Here is a 24,493-nt window from a genome sequence, read left to right on the forward strand (position 1 = left end):
CTTCTATTATTTGACATGACCGAATAACATCTCGCAGATTAAATTCCCAGGGGGAACCATCCTGACCATATTTGTGGAATAACATTGTATCTTCATACAATCGCTTATTAAATAAAATCAGCTTTGAGAGTAAAGCTCTTGGGATTGTTGGAAAGAGTGAATTACTGATGAAGAGATAATCATTCTCAACTAACTCATCCACATAAACCTGCAACCATTAATACAAATATTAAGTAACTAATGATATAGCATTTACATTAAAACGTACATAAGTTTTTCATATGTAATGATCAACCCTGATCACACAAGGGATACACCAATCTTGACTGATATGGATCAAATGTCAAACCTCAGACAAGCTTTGGTCTTCAAACACTGTTCTGTTTTTTTCTTTCCACAGACCCCACACAATTGCGTAAGGGGCTGGGTTCCACACAATGCTACCCTTCTTGCCCAATAGGACTCTTGGCGAAGGTCATGCATAAACTAAACAAACCAAGTGAGTTGATCGATATCTCCAGGCATGCAGGATACTCTATTAGAGTTTATGTAGTAAGGGTACTTTAGGAACTAGTTTGTTGACTAGTTGTCTTATATTATATTTTCTCTTTTTTACTTTCTACCTCCCTAGGGAGGTGTATGTAATTCCTTACATCTTATTATATAGGTGTGGTAGAGATAATTCTCTAACACACAACATTCCACCATCATCACTCTTCTTCAACCTTCTACTTCAATCTTTCACCTTGTCCTTTTACATTCTTTAACTTCCAATTTGGTATCAGGCACACTTGGTTGGTTTGAGAGTTGAGTTACCTTCTTGTTCCTTTTTTTTTTCTCAATTTGGAACCCTAGGTTACAACGGGGTTTCAAGGAAGGGATTTCTTGGAGCTGCATCAGGATTATTATGTGAAATTTTTTAATAAATCTAGCAAGGAGCATGAATGAAGACCATGGAGACAGCAAAAGAGGATCTCATTTGAAGAAATAGGCACTTGGAGCTCACATCAAGCAAAATCAGCCAAGAACCAAGTTACCGACAGCTTTTTGGTACTTTTTCACTTTCTCTCTCATCCGGCTAGCATTGAAGCTGAAGTTGGACTCTTTTGGATAGCCCTAGGATGTACTTCAACCTCCCCATGGCCTTGCTCCATTATTTTAAGAGTTGTTGCGGCACAACTCAGTTTTCCCTTGATTTTTAAGTTACCGACAGCCCTAGTTTTTCTCTGTTTTGCCTGTAATATGGGTATGTGATGCTTGTGGATGCATGGTGTTGGTGAGGTATTTTGTTTGAACTTCTCAAGTGGTTGTGTGATGAAGCTATACTTAGAAGAATGTGGTGGAGTTGAATTTCTTTGAGATGTTTGCCTTTTTTGGTTGTTGGACTGTGTTTACCAGTGTTTGAAAGGTTTTTTTTTGGGTTCAGAATGTACTCCCCATTTCACTTTGTGTGCTACCCCTACCATGTAAGTTTGTTTCTTCATCATGTCTGGGATCAGTGAATCGACAAAGGTTGTTTCAAGTGGTACTCCTACTCAGGTGGTTTTAGAAAACCCACATACCCAGATTTCCATTGTGAAGTTGGACAATACCAACTACTTGGACTGGGCACATTGTGTGAAGCTTTCCTTCAGGAGTAGGGGGAAGCTAGGGTATGTTACAGGCATAGTTTGAAATCTCGTCTCGACTCGGTGTCTCGACCAGGTCGAGACGATTGAGATCTCGGCAAGTTTGTGCATTTTTTTGGTTTCGGTATGATGTTTTAGTGGACAAATGGCCCCAGTTGGCTCCAAAACTTTAAGGGAAGCTTGTTTTAGGCTTAATAAACATATTTAAATCTACAAATCGTTAAAAAAAACACCAAATTTGGTGTTTTTGGATTCGCATCCTTGGTTGGCAGTAAACGTCGAACCCTTAATGTAAAGTTGCCTATTCTGCACATTGTTTGAGTACTATGAGACATAGTTGGCAAGTAAAACAAGTAAATTATGCAATAATGAATGAAGACATGTAATATTGAATAAGTATTTAAAAAATAGTTAAAGACTAAAAGTTTCTACTACAAACTCCTCCACGTGTAGTGTTCACAATGCATATTACATAGACACCCAACAGTGAACAATACATTAGTCATAGACATCCTACTTCACTAGTCTTCCATGATGCAACTCCCAACAATACAATCGATCTCTTTGTAGTGGTGTGGCAACCCCCAGTAGTGTATCCCAGTTGTATTCAGCGATGTTGTGGCCAAAAAGTCAAGAAACAAGGTTTTCCCCCTTCTCTGTTGAGTTACTTAGAAATTTCGAAGTGTGCTCTCGAGTTGGTGCCTTATTATAATGTGAAATGTAACAGTTTTCCGAAATTCCGGCGAGATAGTACAAATTACCGATATATCGCCGAAATTTCGGTCAAGATATTCGAGTTTGTGCATATTTTGTGTCTCGTATGTAAACTCGTCTCGAGAAGCTTGAGATTTTTGAGTTTTCCGAGATCTCAGCGCGGCGAGTTTTAGAACTATGGTACTTACAGGCACCATTAAAGCCCCCAATCCAAATGACCAACTTATCCAAAATGGGAGACTAAGAACTCTACGATTATGACTTGGCTTATCTTCTCTATGAAGCCTAAGATTGGGAGGAGATATATGAGAAAGGAAACTGCCAAGCACATCTGGGATAGTGTTTCCAAAACTTTTGACCAAGTCACCAAGGGGATAGGTCTAGTTCTGAATTTTATTAATCATTGGTTTCTGGGAAGAGTATGATCATTATAGGGATCTTCAACTAACCAGCTCAGAAGATGAAGCAAAGTTTTATCGAACCCTTGAGAAGGAGGATGTTCTTATTCTTCTTGGTGGCTTGAACCCAGAGTATGAGCCCATCCGTATACAAATCTTGGGTAGGTCTCCTCTTCCATCCCTAGAGGAGGTGTGTAGTTATTTGCGGAGTGAGGAGACTCGCAGGATAGCCATGGAACCTGCTTCTTTCCTTCAGCCGTTTGCTCTTTATTCTAGCTTCCAAAGAGATCGGCATGGTGGTGGTAGAGACCAAGGGCAACCCTGTGGAGATGACAGAGATAGGCCCAAATGTAACCATTGTGGGAAACTTAGGCACACTAGAGAGAGGTGTTGGGTTCTTAATGGTCACCACGTGGTACATGTGGTGGTCGTAGAGGGGGGAGCTAGAGCATATTTTTTGATGACTAAGACTGATACTCTGGAGTACTCACCTAGTATACAGGTTGATTCCAACTCACTCATCAAGGAGGATATTGCAGCATTTCGCAGGGTCATATCCATAGTTATCAAGGCGTCGCTAGGCTCCTTGGACGCCTAGGTGGGCGCCTTGCCGTCATGGCGGTGTCGCCTTTATTTTTGGTCCTCTAAAACGCCATGGTCGCCTTCCTGCCTTGTTAACTATGGTCATATCACAGTTGGGTAGCTCACCATCTACATCTACAATGCCAGATTCCTCTTCTTCCACTTTGCAAGCCTCCACATCCGGTCCTACCACAAGGCCATCTTGGGTAATTGACTCAAGCACTGACCACATGACCGGTACATCCCACTATTATGATTCCTACTCCACTTATTATGGTAGGGATAAGGTCAGGGTGGATGTTGGCTCCCTTTCCTCTATTTCTGGTAAGGGCAGTATTCTTGTTACATCTTCCATTTCCCTTGATTCCATTCTTCATGTCCCTAACTTTGCCACTAATCTTTCAACTATGACCATTGACCATCTGTTGTCACTTTTTTTCCTTCTCACTTTCTTTTTCAGGGTTTGCTGGCGAAGAGGATTATTGGCAGTGGACATGACAAGAAAGGGCTCTATTTGCTTGAACCTCAATCACTTTTTTTGCCCACAACTCAGTCATATGTGTGTGGCCGTAGTGATGGCAGTTTTGGGATCCTATAATGATATGGCATCAACGCCTTGGCCATCCATATTTTCTTGTAATGAGGAAATAATTAACTCATTTATTTTCTTCTGTTTCTTCTTCCCATGTCTTTCAATGTGAACCATGTATGTTTGCCAAACATTGTCGCTCGTCTTATCCATATCATCGTAATAGATCTACTCTTTCTTTTCATTTTGTGTATACAAATGTTTAGAAACCCTCTCCTACTACCTCTTTATTTGACTATCGCTACTTTGTTTCATTTGTTAATGATTATTCCCGCACTACTTGGACTATTATGATGAAACGCAAGAGTGATGCCTGTTATTGCCTTAAAATTTTTTATCAAATGATTCTTACTCAGTTTGAAGCTAAAATCAAAATTGTTCATTCTGATAAGGGGGGGGGGGGGAAGTACATGTTTGGTGGCCTCTAAAACTTCTTTACTGATAATGGCATTCTCCATCAGCTAGCTTGTGTTGACACACCCCAACAGAATGGGGTAGCTGAGAGGAAGAATCATCATTTATTGGAGGTCACTTAGATACTTGAAGTCCTATCTAGGGAAAGGACTATTGTATCCCAGGCACAACCACTTGAGGATAGAAGGCTTCCCTTAGCTGATTGGGCTAGATCCATCTCAGACAGACGGTCTAGATCCAGCTATTGCATATTTGTAAGTGGTAATCAAATGGAGAAGTAAAAAAACAGCTTGTTGTAGCTAGATCCAGTGTAGAGGCAGAATTTGGGACAATGGGTAATAGAGTTTGTGAACTCATATGGCTGAGACGATTGGTCCAGAGTTGGGGTTTGATACTGAAGGACCTATGTGGCTCTACTGTGATAAGAAGGCAGTTATAAGTAGGGCTGCAAGTTTGGCCCTGTCGGCCCGAACCCGCGCTGGCCCGGCTTGAGCCCAAATAGGGCCTTAGCTAAAATTTCTAGCACTAAGGGCGGGTTAGGGCCAGAAATTCCTGGCCCTAAGTCATGGTCAGGTTGGGTCAGGGTTGAGACCTCGGGCTCAGCCTGACCCTAATTTTTAACCCTGATTTGGCCCTGAAGAAAATTCTTTATTTATTAAACAATAGAAGTTATTATACATATAAACAAGTGCCTAGCGCACTTGGTAGTTTGTGGTGCTTAAAAGCCAATTATTACTAGGAGGTCTTGGGTTCAAGCCTCCTCTTTCACATCTTCCCTACACTTGTTATTTTAATTTGCATATTGCAAGGCCAGGGGCGGGCCAAAAGGACAAGCCCGACCCAATCAAGGCGGGCTTGGTCTGGGCTTGGCTCGTCAAGGTATTTAGGCCCTGAGTCAGGGTCAGGGCGGGCCTGGGCCCAGCTAAGGGGACTCAAGGTTGGGCTAAGGTTTTAAAAAGCCTGGCCCAACCCGACCCTGTTGCAGCCCTAGTTATACGCATTGCTCACAATTCAATGCAACATGACAAAACAAAGCACATCAAAGTGGACCGGCACTTCATCAAGGAGAAGTTTGACTTTGGCTGAATTTGTACTCCTTTCGTGAAGACAGGTAATCAATTCGCAAACATCTTCACTAAAGGGCTCACCTCTCACTAGTTCGGTACCCTATTATGCAAGCTGCGAATGCATGACATTTATTCTACAAATTGAGGGGGAGTGTTGGAGTTTATGTAATAAGGGTACCTTAGGAACTAGTTGTCTTATATTGTCTTTTGTCTTTTTTACTTTTTAGCTCCCTAGGGAGGTGTATGTAATTCCTTACATCTTACACAACATTCCACCATCATCTCTCTTCTTCTTCTGTTCTCCTCCTTCTTCTTCTTCACCCTTCAACTTTCATCTCTCTCCTTGTCCTTTACATTCTTTAACTTCCAACTTCCTCCTCGCAACAACAGGAATAGCATCTATTAGCTATATGATGCCCATTATTTTGCAAGTTTCTTATTCTTTTATGACTGAGCAAGTCCATGTAAGGACAGTCATTACTTATAACCATCCTTGGCTAGTACAGCTACTTCCAACTCTCTTGTCCCTCCTTGTGAGGAGTATAATGCTTTCTATCAATAATCCCAGCCTCTCTGTTGGTCAATCTACAACAGCCCTCTCCATTCGTACTAGTAGGGTAGTGCCATTCAAGCTGTTCAGAAGCAGTCACCTTGGGTCACCAACTCGTGGTGCCTCAGAGCATATAAACAGTATTTCCAGTTCCTCAGAAATCAAGAACTTACAAATTCTCTGTAGAATCATACATATATATCTTCACATGAACCAACCATGTAAAAGTTTTAGAAGTACCATAGAACATAGCATGACTTACACAATGGGGAAAAAAATATTTAGCTTAAGAAACTAAAACTCAAAACATTAAGTTCGCAGTGTGTGTGATACACAGAATCATAGTTGTCACAGCAGGTAGGCGATCCAAGGCGTTGGAGAGGATTTAAAATCAAGGCGACACCAAGCAGGCGTCCACCTAGGCGACCAAGGTGCCCAAATCAACCAAAGCGCCTGGACGCCTTGACAACTAAGCACAGAATTGTATCACCCTATCAGATTTGGAAAATGAAAAATAATATTTTTTTTTTCAGTATCAGCATCCATATCCAGTTCTATAGCTGGTCATATTAGTTCAGCCATAACTTCAAACAAGCCTTGCACCAATTAGATGCAAAAAAGAAATTGAATAAAAAAAGCACACCTTAGTGAAGCGATTAAGAAATGATTTCGGAAGGCCTTTCCTTCCTCCACCTTGGGATGAAGGATTTTGACATGCAAAAACTCTGAAAGATGGCGGGCACTTAAAAGTACGACCAAGCTCTGGAATAAAGACCTCAGCCCGGTGATCTAGAATGGCATTGAGACCCTGATAAAAGGACCACTAGTTAGCATGTAATTTTAATATGTCAAAATAGTTTCAAAAAGGCATACTTAAATAGAAACCAACTATCCAACAACAATACCTCTAACACAGATTGTGGAGCAAGATTAAGTTCATCCAATAAAACATAACTTCCACTCTTTAAAGCCTGCAATGATAAACTGAAATGAGTCTAAAAGCCTCAAAAGGAATTCCCAAAAGAAACAAGATAATCAAGCATATCATCCACATAAGAAAGTTCAACCTGTAGAAGGATCCCATCAGACCATGCAAATTTCATTCCTTCTTCACATTCCACAGGCAAGTCAGAACCCAATAAATCCATGACATCAGTCTGTAACAGTTGTCATTTACATTAAATGAGTTACATCAAAGTATATCTAAAAATTCTAAAAAGAGGCAGGAGAACAGAAAAATAAATAAAATGAAGGACAAGATTTTTAACCTGCTCAGAGAGGTTGATGCGCACAACTTTATGCCCAGAAAACTTGCCGAGTGCAATAATCAGACTTGTTTTTCCAACACCTGGACTACCTTCCAGTAACACTGGAAAGCATAGGCACACCACTAAAATGTCAGAGAACAATGAAATGTAGACCTGAAAGTAACAACAAGAGAAGCTTCATTGGATACAAACCAGGTTTTGCAAGCTGCATTGCACGCAGCAGACGCAATGTATTCCTACGAGTGGTAGGTGCTAGAAACTCAAATCCCTCAGGTTTAGCCTCCTCATTACCTGAGAACAGATCATATTCATAAAATTCTTAATGCTGAACATTAGAGAAGAATAGAATACAAGAGAAAAAATTTGTGTTTCTTTTCTCTTCCTGCATCCCCCCTCTTCAAGGAACCCAAGGAGACCATTACGCCCAACAACAACAACAATCATTTACCAGAATGAAATCCATGAATGCATAGATAGGAAATAAGTAGCTCTTAAATTCCATACATAATTTTTGTTCTAAATCTGGAAAACACCAGCAACATGTGAAATACTTCACTGCAAACTTGGAATGATACCTTAGGTAATGTATCAACATGTTATGCTAGCTAGTTGACTAGTCGGTAAACAGACAACAATAGCCTGATAATTATTCACTTAAAAAATGGCCTAGTTAGTTTGCTTGCATTATAGATCACATTTAAGTGCATACCACATCTTTGATTAGCACCAGGCAGGTTTTTTTTTTTTCTTTCTGAAATGCATCACATATGTGGTTATAAGTCCAACTTATAATACCACATAGGTGGTGTACATTTCACAACAATCTGAACCTAATGGCCATCATCTCAAAATTTCTTATTTTGAAATTGACCTGAAAGAGTGATATACTAGTTGTGGTTAAAGAAATAAGACAAGCATGCTGATGCCATATGTAAATTACAAACACCATACATTGATCATTCATAAATAAAATAATCAGGCAGGCAACAGTATCAAGAGCATAGTTGTCAAGGCGTCCAGGCACCCTTTGCTGGAAGGACCCCTTGTTGGTGTTGCCTTGTATTTTTTCCCTTCCCCACCACCTGGATCGCCTTGTAATGTCACAACCATGATCAATACATTAACAAGTGTAAACCAAATGAGCTGTGCATAACTTGTGCCCCCCCTCCCCATCCCACCCCCACTTCAATTTCCATCTCACCATGGCAGTCGGCCTTCCAAACGGAATCTAATTCAAGCAACATGAATAGGCCAAATGCTTGAGAGAGTACGGTAAGGGTACAAAATCTCACTACCCAGTGGATAAACAGGTAAGGTGAATAAAGCCTCAATAATGCCCTTTAAACCATTTAGGTCAGGGATCTCAAATAGGGCAAGGCTATGACATAATACTTAGAAGTATTTGGGTAGAATAGATGAATTCATATGTGGGTAGGTAATCTGAGCATTGTGTTAAAAGTATACAATGCAAATATGTCTGAAATTACTTAATTATATCTGTCTAGAGGGGTAAACAGAGAGGATAAGAAACTATTACCCTTACACCCTCCCCCTGTTTTTCGTAACAGGGTTATCCTTACTCATACCCATCAAACAAGAAAGGTAAAGACAGGTGGACAGATACCAACAGCCATGCCTACTTCAAAATCTATATGCTCTACAACCACAAGAAATTAAACTGGAAATACTCAAAACTTCTTAACAATACTTTCCTTTTATTCAGATTTTTCATTATTCCCTAAAAGCCAAAACAATCCAACAAAATTTCATTGAAATCTCTAGTCTCTATAACTTTTTTTTATAGGAAAACTATGATAAATGTAAAGGAAGACCCAAGTATCCAATTATGCTATACAAGGCTATCAGAAGCTATACAGAAAGCAAGCTGAATTTACAGAAGAAATATCCTCTAACTGCTACAAATTGAAGAACTGTTGTTCCCTGGAAGTCTGGCCCTTCCCACTGAACTACTCATTTCCAAATGTTATCCACATTGTTCACAAATATTCATTTTTGCCTTAAGAAATTTCTTATAATTTAATCGATAACAATTTTCACATTGAACACACAAATGCATGTATGTTTTATTTATATCGAGATCATCATATCCTTCTCTTATAATTATATTAAAATCACTGCCATTCGTGCTAGTTCTAGTTATTAGACTATAACTCCAACTTTCACTATTTTTTTTTGGGTGAATAAATAATATCATTACCGAAGAGAAGAAAAGAATTACAGAGGGGCCCTAGGGGCAAGAAAAACACAAACAGCCAAAGCCTTAGCTAGGAGAGGCTGAAGAAACAAGAGAAACATTAGAGAGGCCCCAGGAGTCAACAATGAGCCTGTTCCTTGGGGAGTCTAAACAACTAGAGGGGGGGACAAGAGATAACTTTGCTTTAATCTCAAAGGAAATGGAATCCCAAATCTTTTGGTAAGGACGAGAATTGGAGGTCCATTTCCTGATATTACGCTCCATCCAAATATGGTTGATAGTGGCACAGAAAGCCAACCTCCCTACCACATCACAAATAGAGGAGCCAGCGAAGGTCATATCAACCCAAATCCACTCTCTAGAGAAGGGGAGAATTCTTCTACGGACCGGCCAGCACTTGAGGAGGATGCCTTTCCAAATAACAGCAGCGGTAGGGCACTCAAAGAAAAGATGACTCAAGTCTTTAGCATTGTTCCAGCATAGGCAGCAAGCAGAAGAGACATGGATCTGGCGGCTTCGAAGAAAAGCCTGGGTTGGGAGACAGTTGTTGAAAACCCTCCAAGCTATAAAATAGTGGCGAGGAATGTGATGCTTGAACCAAAGAAGCTTGTGCCAAGGTACCAGCTGGCCTTTCAAACGAATGTAATTCCAAGCTTCCTTAGAAGAGAAGAGGCCAGATCTGTTTGTTATCCAAAGAACACAATCTCCTCGGGCAGTAGGCCTTCTTGGAATAGAGGGGAGCTCACTCCAAATAAGGCTACGAGAGTTGCCAGAGAGTGGGGGAGCCCAGCCATCCTAATCAAGAATATCAACAACCAAAGATAGCCTGTGAAGACCCATTGCATAAATGGAGCGGGGAGTGACCTGATGGAGAAGAATCCCCGAAGGGTGCCAATTGTCCAGCCAAAGGTAAGTGGAGAGACCATCACCAACCTGGGACCGAATGACCCGAAGCACAAGGTGTCGGCTAGCAAGAATTTTGCGCCAGACCCAAGAAGCATCAGAGGAAGGGGAAGCCGTCCAGATAGAGTCATTTCGAAGAGGACTCGAATAAATCCAGTCAACCCAGATGCTTTTCTTCTTGGAAGCAATCTTCCAAATAAGCTTGATGATACCCGCAGTGTTCACCTCTTTGATTCTTCGGATGCCCAGCCTACCTTCCGTCTTAGGGAGACACACAGCGGCCCAGTTTAGGGGATGGAGAAATCTAGAGGAATCATTGCCCTTCCAGAGAAAGGAGGCCATGAGAGTTTCCAAGGACTTGATGGTGGCCTAAGGTAGCCCATAAATCCCAGACCAATAGATATAAGATGACTCCAATACTGATTTGATAAGGATTAACCTGCCTGCATAGGAGAGAAGTTTGCTTTTCCAAAGTTGAAGCCTTTTCCTGATCAAATCAAGCATAGGAGTGAAATGGTGAGCAATAAGCCTGGCCGGGATCAGAGGAATACCCAAGTACTTGACTGGAAGCTTGCCCTCTAGGAAGCCAGATCTGGCAAGAAGAGCTGTTTTTAGAACCTCTGAGACTCCAGCCAAAAATATAAGAGACTTTGAGGGGTTGATGCGGAGACCCGAGCGCTCATGGAAATGCTGAAGGCAACTTAAACTGCACTCAAGAGAGGTGATTGTGGCCTTTGAGAATATCATCAGATCGTCTGCAAAGGCCAGATGAGTGAGCTTAATGGCTTTACACTTGGGCATTGGCAAAATAATCTGCTGATCAGTACAAATTTGAATCTCTTTGGATAGGACTTCCAAAGCCAAGGTGAACAGGTAGGGAGATAGAGGGCAGCCTTGGCGAATCCCCACAGAAGCACCAACATAACCCACTGGGCTACCATTGACCAGAACCGAGAACTTAGGGGAAGAAATGCAAGAGCTAACCCAATTTACAAAAGGCAGAGGGAATCCCATCTTAGTCATCACCTGAGTAATAAATTCCCACCTAAGAGAGTCAAAGGCCTTGTGAATGTCAATCTTCAAGAGGAAGGAGGGAGAGTGATTTTTCCGATCAAACCCTAGAACTAAATCATTGCATAAAAGGAGGATGTCCGAGATATTCCGGCCAGGGATGAAGGCTGTTTGGTTGTCACTGACCAAGACATCCACAACACCTTTGAGCCTACGAGCAAGAATCTTTGCTATGAACTTGTAGAGGATATTGCAAAGGGCAATGCGCCTAAAATCATTCATGGCAATAGCACCTTCCTTTTTGGGGATGAGGCAAAGAAAAGTATTGTTGATCCCAGTACTTTAACTAGGATTTAGGAAGACGCTTTCGATGGCAGCTACAAGATCAGATTTGATGATATTCCAAGCGGCTAAGAAAAACCCCATGCTAAAGCCAACCGGGCCCAGAGCACCATTGACCTTGAGAGAGTGAATAGCTTCCACAATTTCCTCTTCTTTAGGAATAGAACTCAAAGAATCAAGGGAGGCCTGGCCAATAAACTTGTTGAGCAACTGGTCCGGAATGGGGGCAAGACTCTCCTGAGGACTAGAAAAGAAGCTCTGAAAGTGCTGAACTGTCAAATCTTTTATATCTTTCACAGAGTTGACTAAGGATCCATCCGGCCGGGCGAGCTGAATAATGGAGTTAGTGTTAAGCCTAGCTTTCACCGATCGATGGAAGTAGGCCGTGTTTGAATCTCTCAAATCCAGCCAAGTGATCCTAGATTTTTGCTTAAGAAAACTTTCTTCCCTAGCCAGCAAGGAGGAGAGCTGAGAGGAGACTTCTTTCTCTTCAATGGCCAAGGAAGCATTAAGAAGATCAGACTGTAGACTAGCCTGTATGGCAGCAAGCCTTTCCTTACACTCCAAGACTTGATGAGAAATGTTGTCAAAAACTTTGATGTTCCAATCTTTAAGAGCAGCCTCAACATTTTTGAGTTTCCTAGAGAAAGCAATTAGAGGAGCAGAAAAGGCAAAAACAGGCTTATTCCAGGCATCTTGTACAACAGAAAGGAAGCTTGGGTGAGAGGACCACATGTCAAAGTACTTGAAGGGTTTAGGGCCAAAAGAGGTGAAAGGCTGAATGGCTAAGGAGATGGGGGAATGATCTGAGATGTCTGGGTTATCAAAAGAGGCCTGAGAGGAAGGGAAGGCTGCCAGCCACTCTTCATTGACAAGCATTCTGTCCAGCTTACAGGCAATGCGATTGCTTCCAGCCCTCTTGTTGCTCCAAGTGAGTGGAAAGCTTGTCCATCTGGGGTCATCTGCCCTCAAATCCTCAATGCAATCATTAAAGGAATTCATAGCCTCCAAGTCCATATGGTCCCCACCCTGCTTTTCATGGCTGAACCTGATAATGTTGAAATCCCCTCCTAACCCCCAAGGCTGAGCACCAATTTGGGAAGCAATAGACCTGAGATCAGCCCAGAGGAGAATCCTATCAGCAGGGCAGTTAAGAGCATAAACCACAGTCAGGAAAATGGAAAAATGGCCTAGGCAATCAGAGAACATGGCGTGCTTGAACTGAGAGGAGGCAGAAGAGAGAGAGATGGAGATTCTGCAAGGGTCCCATAAAATCCAAATACGGCCATTGGTGTGATAAAAGTAGTTTGAAAGAATCGACCAACCCGGGGCAATAGAGCTGATAATTTTGGTCGAATTAGGCTCTTTGATATGAGTTTCAAGAAGGCAGCAAAAACAAGAATGAGTGGAACGAATACGAGAGCGAACAACGGATTGCTTAGAGGGAGCGTTGAGCCCTCTGGTGTTCCAAATGATGCCACGGATCATTGAGCAAGGGGGAGGAGAGGTAGCGAAGACTCAAGGAGCCTGGTCAGAACAGCCTTAGACCTGGTTTCGCTACGGTGACGGCGGCGGTACGAGCTACGAAGGAGGGGGGTGGCAGCTGCAGGAGGAGGGTGCAGGGGAGACACACAGGGAGCAGCGGCGGCAGCTGCAGGCCTATTGGGTGAAGAAGACGAAGGAACAGATTGGGTTGGAAAAGGTCCAAGAAGAGAGAGAGGGCCAACCCGAAAGGAGAAATTGGGTAGAATTTGGGTAAAGGGCGAAAGAGCTTGACCCGACCCACGAGAAGACTTGGGTAAAATTTCGGAAGGGTGAGAGGGAGCTAAACCCGACCCGGAAGGAAGCAAAGGGGAGAGGCCAATTCCGGGATTCGCTGGACAAAGGACAAGAGTGGGGGGGCCCACCAAGTCAAGGCCAGAAGAAGTCTCGACGAAGGGGTTCAAAAGGTTCGCTGAAGCCAAAAGAGGGTTAGCATTGCTAGCAGACAAAGACTCCAGGGCACAGGCTTTTGAAGTTGACGAAGGCTCAAAAGCAAAGACAGAAGAGATCAAAGGATCAGAAGAGGATTTGAGAGCGCTCGAAGCATTGGGGGAAGGAGCAGCAACTCCAAAGCCAGAAGTGGAAAGATCAGAAGAGAATCCCTCTGCCATACGAGATCTGCTCCGAGGTAATACTGCAAACTGGGGCTTCTCGGGGCAAGAGAGAGGCTCTGTACCCTCTGCGTCTTCGGCGGAAAGCAGACTGAAACGGTTCTGAGCATCAGACCAACGCTGCTCCTTCGAAAGCGACTGGACAATGGTACTTTCCAGCCAAGTCTTCTTCTTCCAACGCTGATTCCGGAAACGGAGCCGAGAACTACCACGGCAAGGAGATAGAGCAACAGCAGGTGTTCGACCGCAAGGGGTGGGGCCAGGGCCACCATTGCCGGCGGGTACTTCTTTCACCGAGGGATCAAGAGCATCACAGGGCTTTTCCAAAGGAGAGCAGAGGTGGGAGTCGTGCCCGAAGACCTTGCAAGTCAGGCACTGAGTGGGCTTCCAGTCGAAGTGCACCTCCTGCTCAAAGGAAAAATCATCCCCTTCGTTGACAACGATAAAGGAGGGCAGGGGGTCTGCCGCCGAGACCTCAACGCAGATGCGCGCAAAAGCAAGTCGATCCTTGCGCCTGGTCCTCAAATCAGAGAAAAGAGGCTTCCCCAACACAGAGCCAATAGTGCTAAGGCCATCCGTGAACCAGCAGTGCAGAGGTAACCCTGGAAGAGTAACCCACAGAGGGATAGAGGAAGGTCAACACGCTGGAGGTGAAGCTGACAGTCCCATTGGCGCAAGAAAATCGACATCTTCCCTACTTGCCAAGGGCCACTTTCGAGGGCACGCATCTTGTCAAGCGAAGAGGAGAACTTGAAGATGAAAAAACCATTGTCCAGCAGGTAAGTGTCAAGAGATCCCTGTGGACGCCACTGTTTGGAGAGAGAGAGCTTGACAACATGAAAAGGGGGACGACGACCCAGGAAGTTACCAACGAGGCAATCTTCCCACAATTTTGCCTCGGATTCCAGAAGATCAGGAGTACACATGGCTACTTTCGCAGAGCCAACAAAAACAGGGGGAACAAAGCGAAGCTGTAGACCATCAGAGCGAGAGGATGAATTGCCAGCGACAAGAGAGCTCCACGAAGCTGGAGCAGGTGGGTGCGAGGAAATGGAGGAGTGGGGACAAGGAGACAGGGCCATAATGCAGGAGAGGGAAGAAGGGCAAGCCAAGAAAAGGCTGCCGGAAAATCAAGTTCAGGTACCAGAGGAGAGGGTCAGGCCTGCCGGAAGGCCGGCAGGGGAGATACAAGGGGAGAGGACATCCAATGGAAATCAAGACTCTTGGTGATTATTCAATAAAATGGAAACTCTACTTTCACTATTTATTCCACTTTCACTACAAATATAACTATAAATGTAACCATTATTGTAATTGTCGCTACCACTTGAAATGAAGCTATAACTATCAATAGTGATTTCAGAACGAAGATAATTTTTAATTCAACTATTAGAAGTGTGTTGAATCAAGAGCAGACAGTAAGCGTCTTCATTATGGACATTTTATTCTGTCTCCACTTATGAAAAGTCAAGCCAATACGATAGGCATCGCAATGCAAAGAAGGGCTTTACTTGGAGAAATAGAAGGAACATGTATCATAAATGATGTATCACACCTCACACGTGCAAAATCTGAGAAAATACCACATGAATATTCTACCATAGTAGGTATTGAAGAATCAGTACATGAAATTTTAAATTTCGAACAAGCTGTCATGGTCAAATTGGTAGCACGCTGCTCTTAGGAAGTAGTGCTACATCATCTTGGTTCGAGAAAAAGTGACGGAATCTTCTAAAAGATTGGAAAAAAAATCTTATAATTATAAGAAATTAAATTCTTTTTTCAAAGCCTGCAGCAGCCGCCCGTGCCCTTCTTGCATGCCAGAAATGACCCACGTAGAAGAAGAATCCTAGAATAAAATGAGAGGTAGCTAATCCCCGCAAGCTCCCCTGGTGCCTTCAAAAACCCTGCTGTTTCTTTCTCTCCATAAGCTCCAGAGTTTAGCACCCAGAATACTCTCAGGTACTCCATTGAATCCTTCATTGGATCATCCGATCTTGAAGCTTCCCAACTTCGAAGATATTCTAAGGTCCAAAGATTGTCAAGGTAACTCGGCTACAATGCGACTTCCAAAAAAAAGTACACGGTTCACAGATTCAGCAGTTGCAAAGTGAAAGAGGCAGACATTAGATAGACACCCTTTTGACATCAGATGGTCAATGGTCACATTTCTACCCATGACAGCAGTCCCCAAAAAAAAATTTGATGGGTACCCCTTTGACATAAATGGCCTAAACAGGAAAATCAGGCCGTTCTAAGTAAGATTTCACCAAAGTTTCCTGACCCTTCCACCTTCCACATCAACCTTTTTACCCTTCATGAATTATAACATTCCACAGCGATGACAATAGATTTGCAAACTGATATATTTCCCAGTCATTGGGATTCATTCGCATCATAATGGCCCAAGACTAGGTGAAATACCCATCAGTTGTGATCAACAACATGTCACCACCATCATCAACAACATTCAAACAATCATCACAATCACTGTCACGATCCTCATCAACATCAAGTGTATCCACTATCATAGTATTCAAAATTAGTATAACCCACACCAACATGGTAGACTTAACATTTGAACAAAATAGGCAGACCACACCACCACCACCACCAACAACAACAACAGCCTTATCCCAATTAAATGGGGTTGGCCACATGGATCCTTGCTCTCCAATCAATTCTATTCGAAGTCGTACATGATAGGAGGTCTAAGCTATGCATGTCTTTCCTCACCACTTCTCTTAGGGTTAATTTAGGCCTGCCCCTAGGCCCTAGCTCTTTTAGTACCTTCAATTTGAATCAAATCACTCCTCCGTACTGTAGCATCCCAAGGCCAACATTGGACATGACTCTGCCCCCTCAAACGACTCTCACATAGCTTAATCATGAATCAGAGCTACTCCCAACTCATCTCCGATATGGTAATTCCTTACTTTATCCTTCCTAGTCTTGCCACATCCATCTCCTCATCTCTGCTACACTTAGTTTATCTATATGAAGCTTCTTAACTTCCCAACATTCTGCACCATACATCATAGCCGGTCGTACAACAGTCCTATCAAATTTCCCTTTAAGCTTTAAAAGGATACGCCGATCACACAGCACTCTGCACGCACCTCTCCACTTGATCCATACAATTTTAATCCTCTTGGCAACATCATCCTCTATACCACATTCTTTATTGACTATTGAGCCCAGATATCTAAAATAATCACTTTGTGGAATCTCCCTCTCATCAATATTCACCACCTCATTAACAGTCCTAGTGTGGTCAAAGTTACGTATGATATATTCCGTCTTTGTTCTACTTATTTTAAGACCTTGTGATTCCAAAGTTGATCTCCATACCTCCAACTTGGTGTTAATTCCTGCTTTTGTCTCATCCACCAACATAATATCATCAGCAAAAAGCATACAGCAAGAAACCTCATCTTATATGTCTCTGGTTAAAACATCCATGATAAGCGCAAACAAATAAAGACAGAGGGCTGATCCTTGATGTAGCCCATTTGTAATTGGGAACTCACTACCTGACTCCCCATAGTTTTTTATGCTAGTTACCACACCATCATACATATCCTTAATTATGTCCACATATTTACATGGCACCATTCTCTTCCCTAGTTTATGCCAGATTAACTCTCTAGGGACTCTATCGTAGGCTTTTTCTAGGTCAATAAAGACCATATGGATATCCTTCTTGCCCTCTCTGTATCTTTCCATAAGTCTCTTAAGTAAGAATATAACTTCCATCGTGGATCTTCCGGGCATAAAACCAAATTGATACTCTGCAATAGTAGTTTCCTTCCTCAGGTGGATTTAAATAACTCTCTCCAACTTCATCGTATGACTTATTAGTTTTATGCCTCCATAGTTATTGCAGCTCTGAATCTCACCCTAACTATTGTAAATTGGGACCACACTGGTTCTCCTCCATTCATCTGACATTTTCTTTGTGCTCGTAATCTTGTTAAACAGCTTTGTTAGCCAAGAAAAACCACAGATTCTTAAGGTCTTCCATACTCCTATTGGGACCTCGTCTGTGCCTAAGGCCTTGCCTACTTATCTTTCTCAAAGCTTCTTTTACTTCAGAAACCCTTCTGCGTATTAAACCAAAATCCTGCACCCATCTGCCACCAACAAAAGGCAGAATCTAGACCTCACCAATCATCTCATTTCTCAACCAACCCACCAACATTTAAATGGCTATGCCATGTTATCAATGTTTGGCAACTCATGGTCCCCTCTCCAAGCAAGCCAGGGATGCCTCCACCTACTTTTCCAAATTTATCTCCTTGAAAAAGAAAAGAAAATATAATTGCACAGTTGTCATTGCCCTCCCCCACCCCAACCCCCAAAAAAATAAATTCAAGAATGACAAACAAATTCTTTACCTACACCCATAGTTTTCAAGCCACCAAGGAGAGCCAAGGTGGTGGCCAGGGGCCTAAGGCCTCGCTACGGCCATATTGATCAAGGTGTGCATAAAACAAGCCTAATTTAAACATTTAAGGTTATGCTAGTACTTAATGTTTGAGGATCTGTGACCAAGTTATATTAATATTAAGTATACTTAGCAGCGATATAAAGTATGCACTAAACAGGAGATGTGAAGCAATTAACATTTATTAAAACATGCAATAAATGATCTGGCAATCTTACTACTATGATTTTAGAACTTGGTTATATTCATTTTTCGGATTTTAACCACCTTAAAGACGTGATAAGCTGCAATAAGGTTGCACCATAAATAAATGCAACAAAATATTTTTTAAAAAAAAAAAGTAAAACCCAAGATGACGCCCGCCTAAATCAACAACTGGCCAGAGCGACCTAACATCTATGCGAGCCCTTTGCAACCAAGGCAAGGGCTAAGTTGTAAAAATCTAGGCGAGTAAAGGCCTTGCATATTCTGAAGGGCCTTGGTGCTACGAAGGCCTGACAACTATGCTCACATCCATAGCCTGATAAGCAACACCTCACCTGTTGTAGGGTACTTGACAGATACATGAAGTTCCACCTTTCCACAACACCTGGATGAACAGCTTTTGTAGATAGGCCCCTTGAAACAGCCAACATGTATATCTATTTAGAAACCCTTACACTAGTGCATATTTACATGCCATGCAATCAATCATATAAAAATGAAAAAAAAATTAATGTTTTTACAATAAAATCACTTCTTCAATATTACCCTGGTACGATATGATGGCAAAATTATTTTTACATTGAATTTCTCTTTTAAAGGTAATGTGAACACATATTAGTTGGACAGGTGGAGAAGGAAAGTAACAACGCACCTTTTGTAATGTAAAATGGATCAATACCGAAAACATAGTTAGACTGCACATTATTAGCGCACAAGGCATCTGCAGTGTTCCCAAGATCACCCCACCCATAATTTTCCATGTCAGTCAAATGAAAGTCGACCGAACAAGTATTGACCATCTGTACCAACAAAGCCAACATCAAATAGTCATCTCAAGTGTAGACAAATAAAGTGCTCTAATGTGGTACAAATGGGAACAAATTTGATGCAACAGACGATCAAACTGTGAACAGATACTCAACTCAAAAAAAAAAAAGGCGTAGCCAGTGTACAAGGCTCCCGCCACTTTGGGGTCTGGGGAGGATCATAATAAATGCAGTCTTACCCCTGCTTTCGCAGAGAGTCTGTTTCCAGACTCGAACCCGCGACCACTTGGTCACAATGGAGCAACCTCACCGTTGCACCGAGGCCCGCCCTCCACAGATACTCAACTCAACTAAGCCTTATTCCAACTGGATCCGTGGTTCACTAGCCAATTCAACTCAAGCCTTATTTGCTGTCCACCCAAAAACCATCAATTATGCACAAAAAAATAACCGAGACTACGGCTTTGAGTAGGCCTTGTGATTACTATTGAGTAGAGAAAAGGCTAGCAACTACAACTCTAGTAAGGGTATGAAGAATTCTGCACAATGAGCACTTAACATGGTCATACCATGAGAACCCATGTTATGAATTATGATGTGAAGGTTTCTTTTACCACATGATAGACCTAAATGATGGCTTACAAACAACCCCCTTAACTTCTAAAGATGTTGAGTTTTCTCAGGTTTCATTTAACAAGTCCTTACCATTGAGCACCTGAAAATGAAGAGGTACAGGTGTTTTCCCAAGTTTCATTTAACAAGTCCTTACCATTGAGCACCTGACAATGAAGAGGTACAGGTTGGCCAGCATAAGTAAACTATGTGATAAGGAATAAGAGAGCACCATTCACCTACTTGTAGGCTGTGTCATTGTGAACGCCCCATAGAATATGGAAATATTACGTGGTCTTTTGGGTTTGGGATGGAATGGGTAAATCTGACAGACATAAAGAGGAAGACCACATCTTTGTCCGCTTTGCAACTCAACCTTCTAGAAGATCCTATTGATTTTGATTCACTTAGCCATAACAATAGGGGTACAGAATGAATTAACCATAGATTGTTTGAAGAAACCGAGGAAGGCATCAAGACACTAACTGATATGGGGTACGTTTCATGGTTTGGCAAAAGCTTGACTCTTCAGACTGGAACCCACACATTTGACTGATGATTATACCTTTCTTCCCCAGTTCCCCTCTTGTTTTTCCTATCATTAATACCATAAGTCAGTACCAAACCCTGACACTAGTTCTCCTGAAACCCTGTCCAATTACAACAATATTTTTTCACCAAAGCCGTCAAAATCAGAGTCTGCGCTGAAGAAAATATGAACATTCATCCAGCTCCCTACCACGGCAGTGTGGAGTTATTTGACATCTCGGAGTTATTTGACCTCTCTAAACAAAGGAAGCTTCTGATTGTCTAATATGATGATAATTTGGTTCACAGAAAAGACACCGAGATTCATGTGGAATGCTTGAAATATCTCTGACATAAAACGGTTAATAAATTGGACTACTGGGTTTTTCTGGTACAGTTAAAGGTGCTGAAACAGGTCCACTACAGTCCAAGCAGCCACAGGTTGGTCCAGACTAAATACATTAACAGTCTCAGTTCTTGTGAGCTGACAACTATTTATTGAAGATCCATTAAAGCTAATATACATCATAAGACCAACTGTCTTAGGTAAACTGTGAATGGAATTCTCAGGCTAAAGAAAGCTTTCAACACATTTGAGAGAAGATGACCAAATGATGCAATCCAGGGTTCGAAAACCCATTTTGGATGGGCCCACCCAAAAAAATATAGTCCAATTATAAGGAGGTAATACCAACATGGCAATTAACCAGAGTTATCAAGGGGCCCCTTGGTAAAATAAAGAACAAGGAAAACCAGGGAATTTGTAGTTATTTAACAAGGGCAAACTAGAAATAAATAAAGAAGAAGGGAAGGGGTAATTCTGGAAAATAAGGAAAAAGGATTAAAGAGACAACCCTTACGATCAAGAGAACTCAACCGACATGGATCGAAACAACTTGAAGTTTTGAGATGAGATAGCCAACCCAAAGCCCCCTGAAACCCAACAAGAGATTGCCTCCCGCATCGCCTCCTCTATTGCCCCTTCTTGGTCCTTCCTTGCCAATTATGACCACTCTCCTAATGGTCGCATTTGGATCCTTTGGGACCCCTCCAAACTCCACATCTCCATCTCTTTCTCTTCCCCCCAGCCCCTCCACCTTCATCTTTCCCCCCCTAGTGCCCCCTCCTTCTTTCTCTCGGTTGTTTATGCTCACAATCGTAGGATCCCCTTATGGGCTGATCTCTCCCTCCTCAAGTCCCAAGTGGTCATCCTTGGGGTGTGGGAGGAGATTTTAATGTTGTTCGGTTTAGTCATGAGAAAGTCGGTGGCAGACCCCTTGATCTTCCTTCTGCCAATGCCTTCAATGACTGTATTGATGTCCTTGGCATTTCTGACTTGAGATGGTTGGGTTCCCCTCTCACTAGGCATAATCGCAGAGGGGCCTCGGATCGGATTGCCTGCAAAATTGATCGTGTTCGTATCAATGAGGCATGGCTCTCCTCCTTTCCCAACTCTCATGCCAACTTCCTTCTCCCTGGCATCTCTGATCATAGCCCCTGCCATCTCCTTTGGGCCCAAACCTTTCAAGTTCTTTGACATGTGGTCGTCTCATCCCTTTTTTTCCCCCTGGTCCGGGATTCTTGGGATAAGCCGGTCCTATGTCACTCTCTCCCCTTCTTGCTTTTGCCAAGAAGCTTCGTAATATCAAAATTGCCCTTAAATCTTGAAATTCGACCACTTTAGGTAATATCTCCTCGTGGGTATTCTCTTGCCGTTCCTGCCATGCCCACGTCCAATCCCTGATTCAATCTGATCTCTCTAACTCTTCCTTTGTGGAGGAAGAAGAAAGTATTTCCCTTGAACTCTCTTTTATCTCCTCCCAAGAAGAGAGTTTTCTTCGGAAAAAGGCTAGGATTAAATGGCTAGAGCTAGGAGAGTCCAACTCGGCTTTTTTCAATAGATCTCTCAAAGCCCGTGCCAACTCCAATTCCATCTCCCTACTCCACAATGGAGTTGGCTCCCCTCTCACCTCTGTCAATGACATTAAGTCTGAAGCCATCTCCTATTTCTCCTCCCCCTTCTCCCCCTCTCCTTCCCCCTAGCTTAATCAATAAATTTGTCCCCCCTTCTCTCGTTGACTCCCTCCAACCTATCCCTTCTGATGATGAGATCCTCAAAGCGATCCTCTCCCACAAGTATAATCGAGCTCCTGGCCCTGATGACTTCAAGATGAACTCATCAAAGTCATCCACAGTTTCTTCTTCAATCCTAGTCATCTCCCCCGGATCAATCAAACCTTTCTTTGCCTCATCCCCAAAAAAGTGGGGGCCTCAGCTTTGTCTGATTTCAGACCCATCTCCCTGTGTAATCTCCTCTATAAATTCATCTCCAAAATTCTTCCTAATCGTCTTCAATTGGTGGTCCTCTCCCTAGTCAGCCCCAATCAATCGGCCTTCATTTCTAGGAGAAGCATAGCTGATAACATCCTCCTTTGCTCGAAAATTGTTAGAGGCTTTGACTGAAAATCCCATTCCCCTATTACCCTCATGAAAATTGATATTCACAAAGCCTTTGATACCATTCGTTGGGACTTCCTCTGTGATGTCTTGGCTCAGATGTCCTCCCCCCTGTTTTTAATCGTTAGATCCACTCTTGTATTTCCTCCCCCTACTTCTAGGTTATCATTAATGGCTCCCCGATTGGGTTCTTCCCCTCCAAAGTGAAAATTCGCCAAGGTTTCATCCCTTTTCTCTTCTCACTTACTCTTGAGATCCTCTCCAGAAGCATTCAATCCAAAACTGACCAGCTCCTCATCTCCCCCATCTCGCCTTTGTTGATGACCTCATGATCTTCTCTAAGGCTGACCCTACCTCCATCTCTTCCATTATGTCCTCCCTTCACCTCTTCGAAAGCCTCTCTGGTCTCAGGATCAATCTTTTGAAATCCCGCATCTTCCTCTCAGGCATTTCTGATTCCGTAAAGGAGCATCTCCTTCGCCTTACGGGATTTTTCCTTGGTTCCCTCCCTGTCAAATATCTCGGCCTTCCTCTTATTCCCGCCAGGCTGACTGGTCAACACTGTACCCCTATGCTTAACCTCATCCGTAAGCGGCTCCAACTTTGGAAGGGTAGACTCCTATCCTTTGCTGGTAGGGTTGAGCTAATTAGAACCGTCCTCCAATCCTCCTACATCTATTGGTGCGGCATCTATGGGCTCCGCAAATCCACAATCAAAGCAATGGAATCCCTCTTCTGGGCCTTCCTTTGGAAAGGTAAAGAAGGCTCCAAATTCATCCACCCTGTTAGTTGGGCTTCCATCTGTCTCCCCAAATTTGAAGGAGGTCTTGGCATTCGTAGGATCCAATTTCAACACCACGGGCATCCTTAAGCTTATCTAGAAAATTTCCTCCAAACATAATTCCATCTGGGTCAACTTGGTCTACCTCTCACTTTCTCAAAAATGATTCCCTCTGGTCAGTCCACATTCCAGCAGATACCTCTTGGATTTGGCGTAATATTCTCCTCTTTCGCCCCTTAGCTCTTAGAGCTACCTCCTTCAAGATCGCTAATGGATCTTCCATTTCCTTCTGGATTGATCCTTGGCACCCTTCTGGAGTCCTCTTCAACCTCTTAGGAGCTTGCTCTGCCTACTCCTCTGGCATTCCCAAGCTTTCCCCTCTATCCTCTTTTATTTCTAACAACATGTGGTCTCCTCCCTCCCCTTTTCCCTCGTGTCTCTCCCAGGTCTGGGCCTCTCTCCCCCCCCCCTTCTTCCCTCTCGACAAGATCATTTGGTCCCCCTCTCCCAATGGCCTCTTTAGCTTCAAATCCGCCTGGAATTTTGTTAGGAACCATGCCCCCACCGTCCTATGGCACAAACTTGTTTGGTTCAAAGGTCACATCCCGCGTCACAGTTTCAATGTTTGGAGAACCCTAAACAACTGCCTTCCTACCCAATCCTTTCTCATTCACCGACACATTCCTGTCTCCCTCGCTTCTATCCTTTGCTGGGATGGTACTGAAGACGTTAACCACCTCTTTTTCCTTGCCCTTTCACCTCCACCATTTGGAAAAAAAACCCTTCACTCCATCTGGCCCCGTTCTAGAAGACCTTTACCCTTCGCCCGAGAGTGGCCTTGATTGGATGCCTTTTTCTGGCAT

The 24,493-nt window shown here is 42.9% G+C and overlaps 1 protein-coding gene across 1 annotated transcript in view; it reads right to left on the reverse strand.

Moving 5' to 3' along the window:
• Positions 1 to 24,493, reverse strand: part of LOC122655003 (midasin-like) — a 130,552-nt gene that overhangs the window by 53,861 nt on the left and 52,198 nt on the right. Inside the window, 7 exon segments of the mRNA XM_043849256.1 lie at positions 1 to 208; positions 6,586 to 6,750; positions 6,848 to 6,913; positions 7,010 to 7,099; positions 7,211 to 7,311; positions 7,403 to 7,501; positions 19,138 to 19,285. Coding sequence (XP_043705191.1) covers positions 1 to 208; positions 6,586 to 6,750; positions 6,848 to 6,913; positions 7,010 to 7,099; positions 7,211 to 7,311; positions 7,403 to 7,501; positions 19,138 to 19,285 — 877 coding nt within the window.

This window comes from Telopea speciosissima, chromosome 3, assembly GCF_018873765.1.
Source record: "Telopea speciosissima isolate NSW1024214 ecotype Mountain lineage chromosome 3, Tspe_v1, whole genome shotgun sequence".
Lineage (NCBI taxonomy): Eukaryota > Viridiplantae > Streptophyta > Magnoliopsida > Proteales > Proteaceae > Telopea > Telopea speciosissima.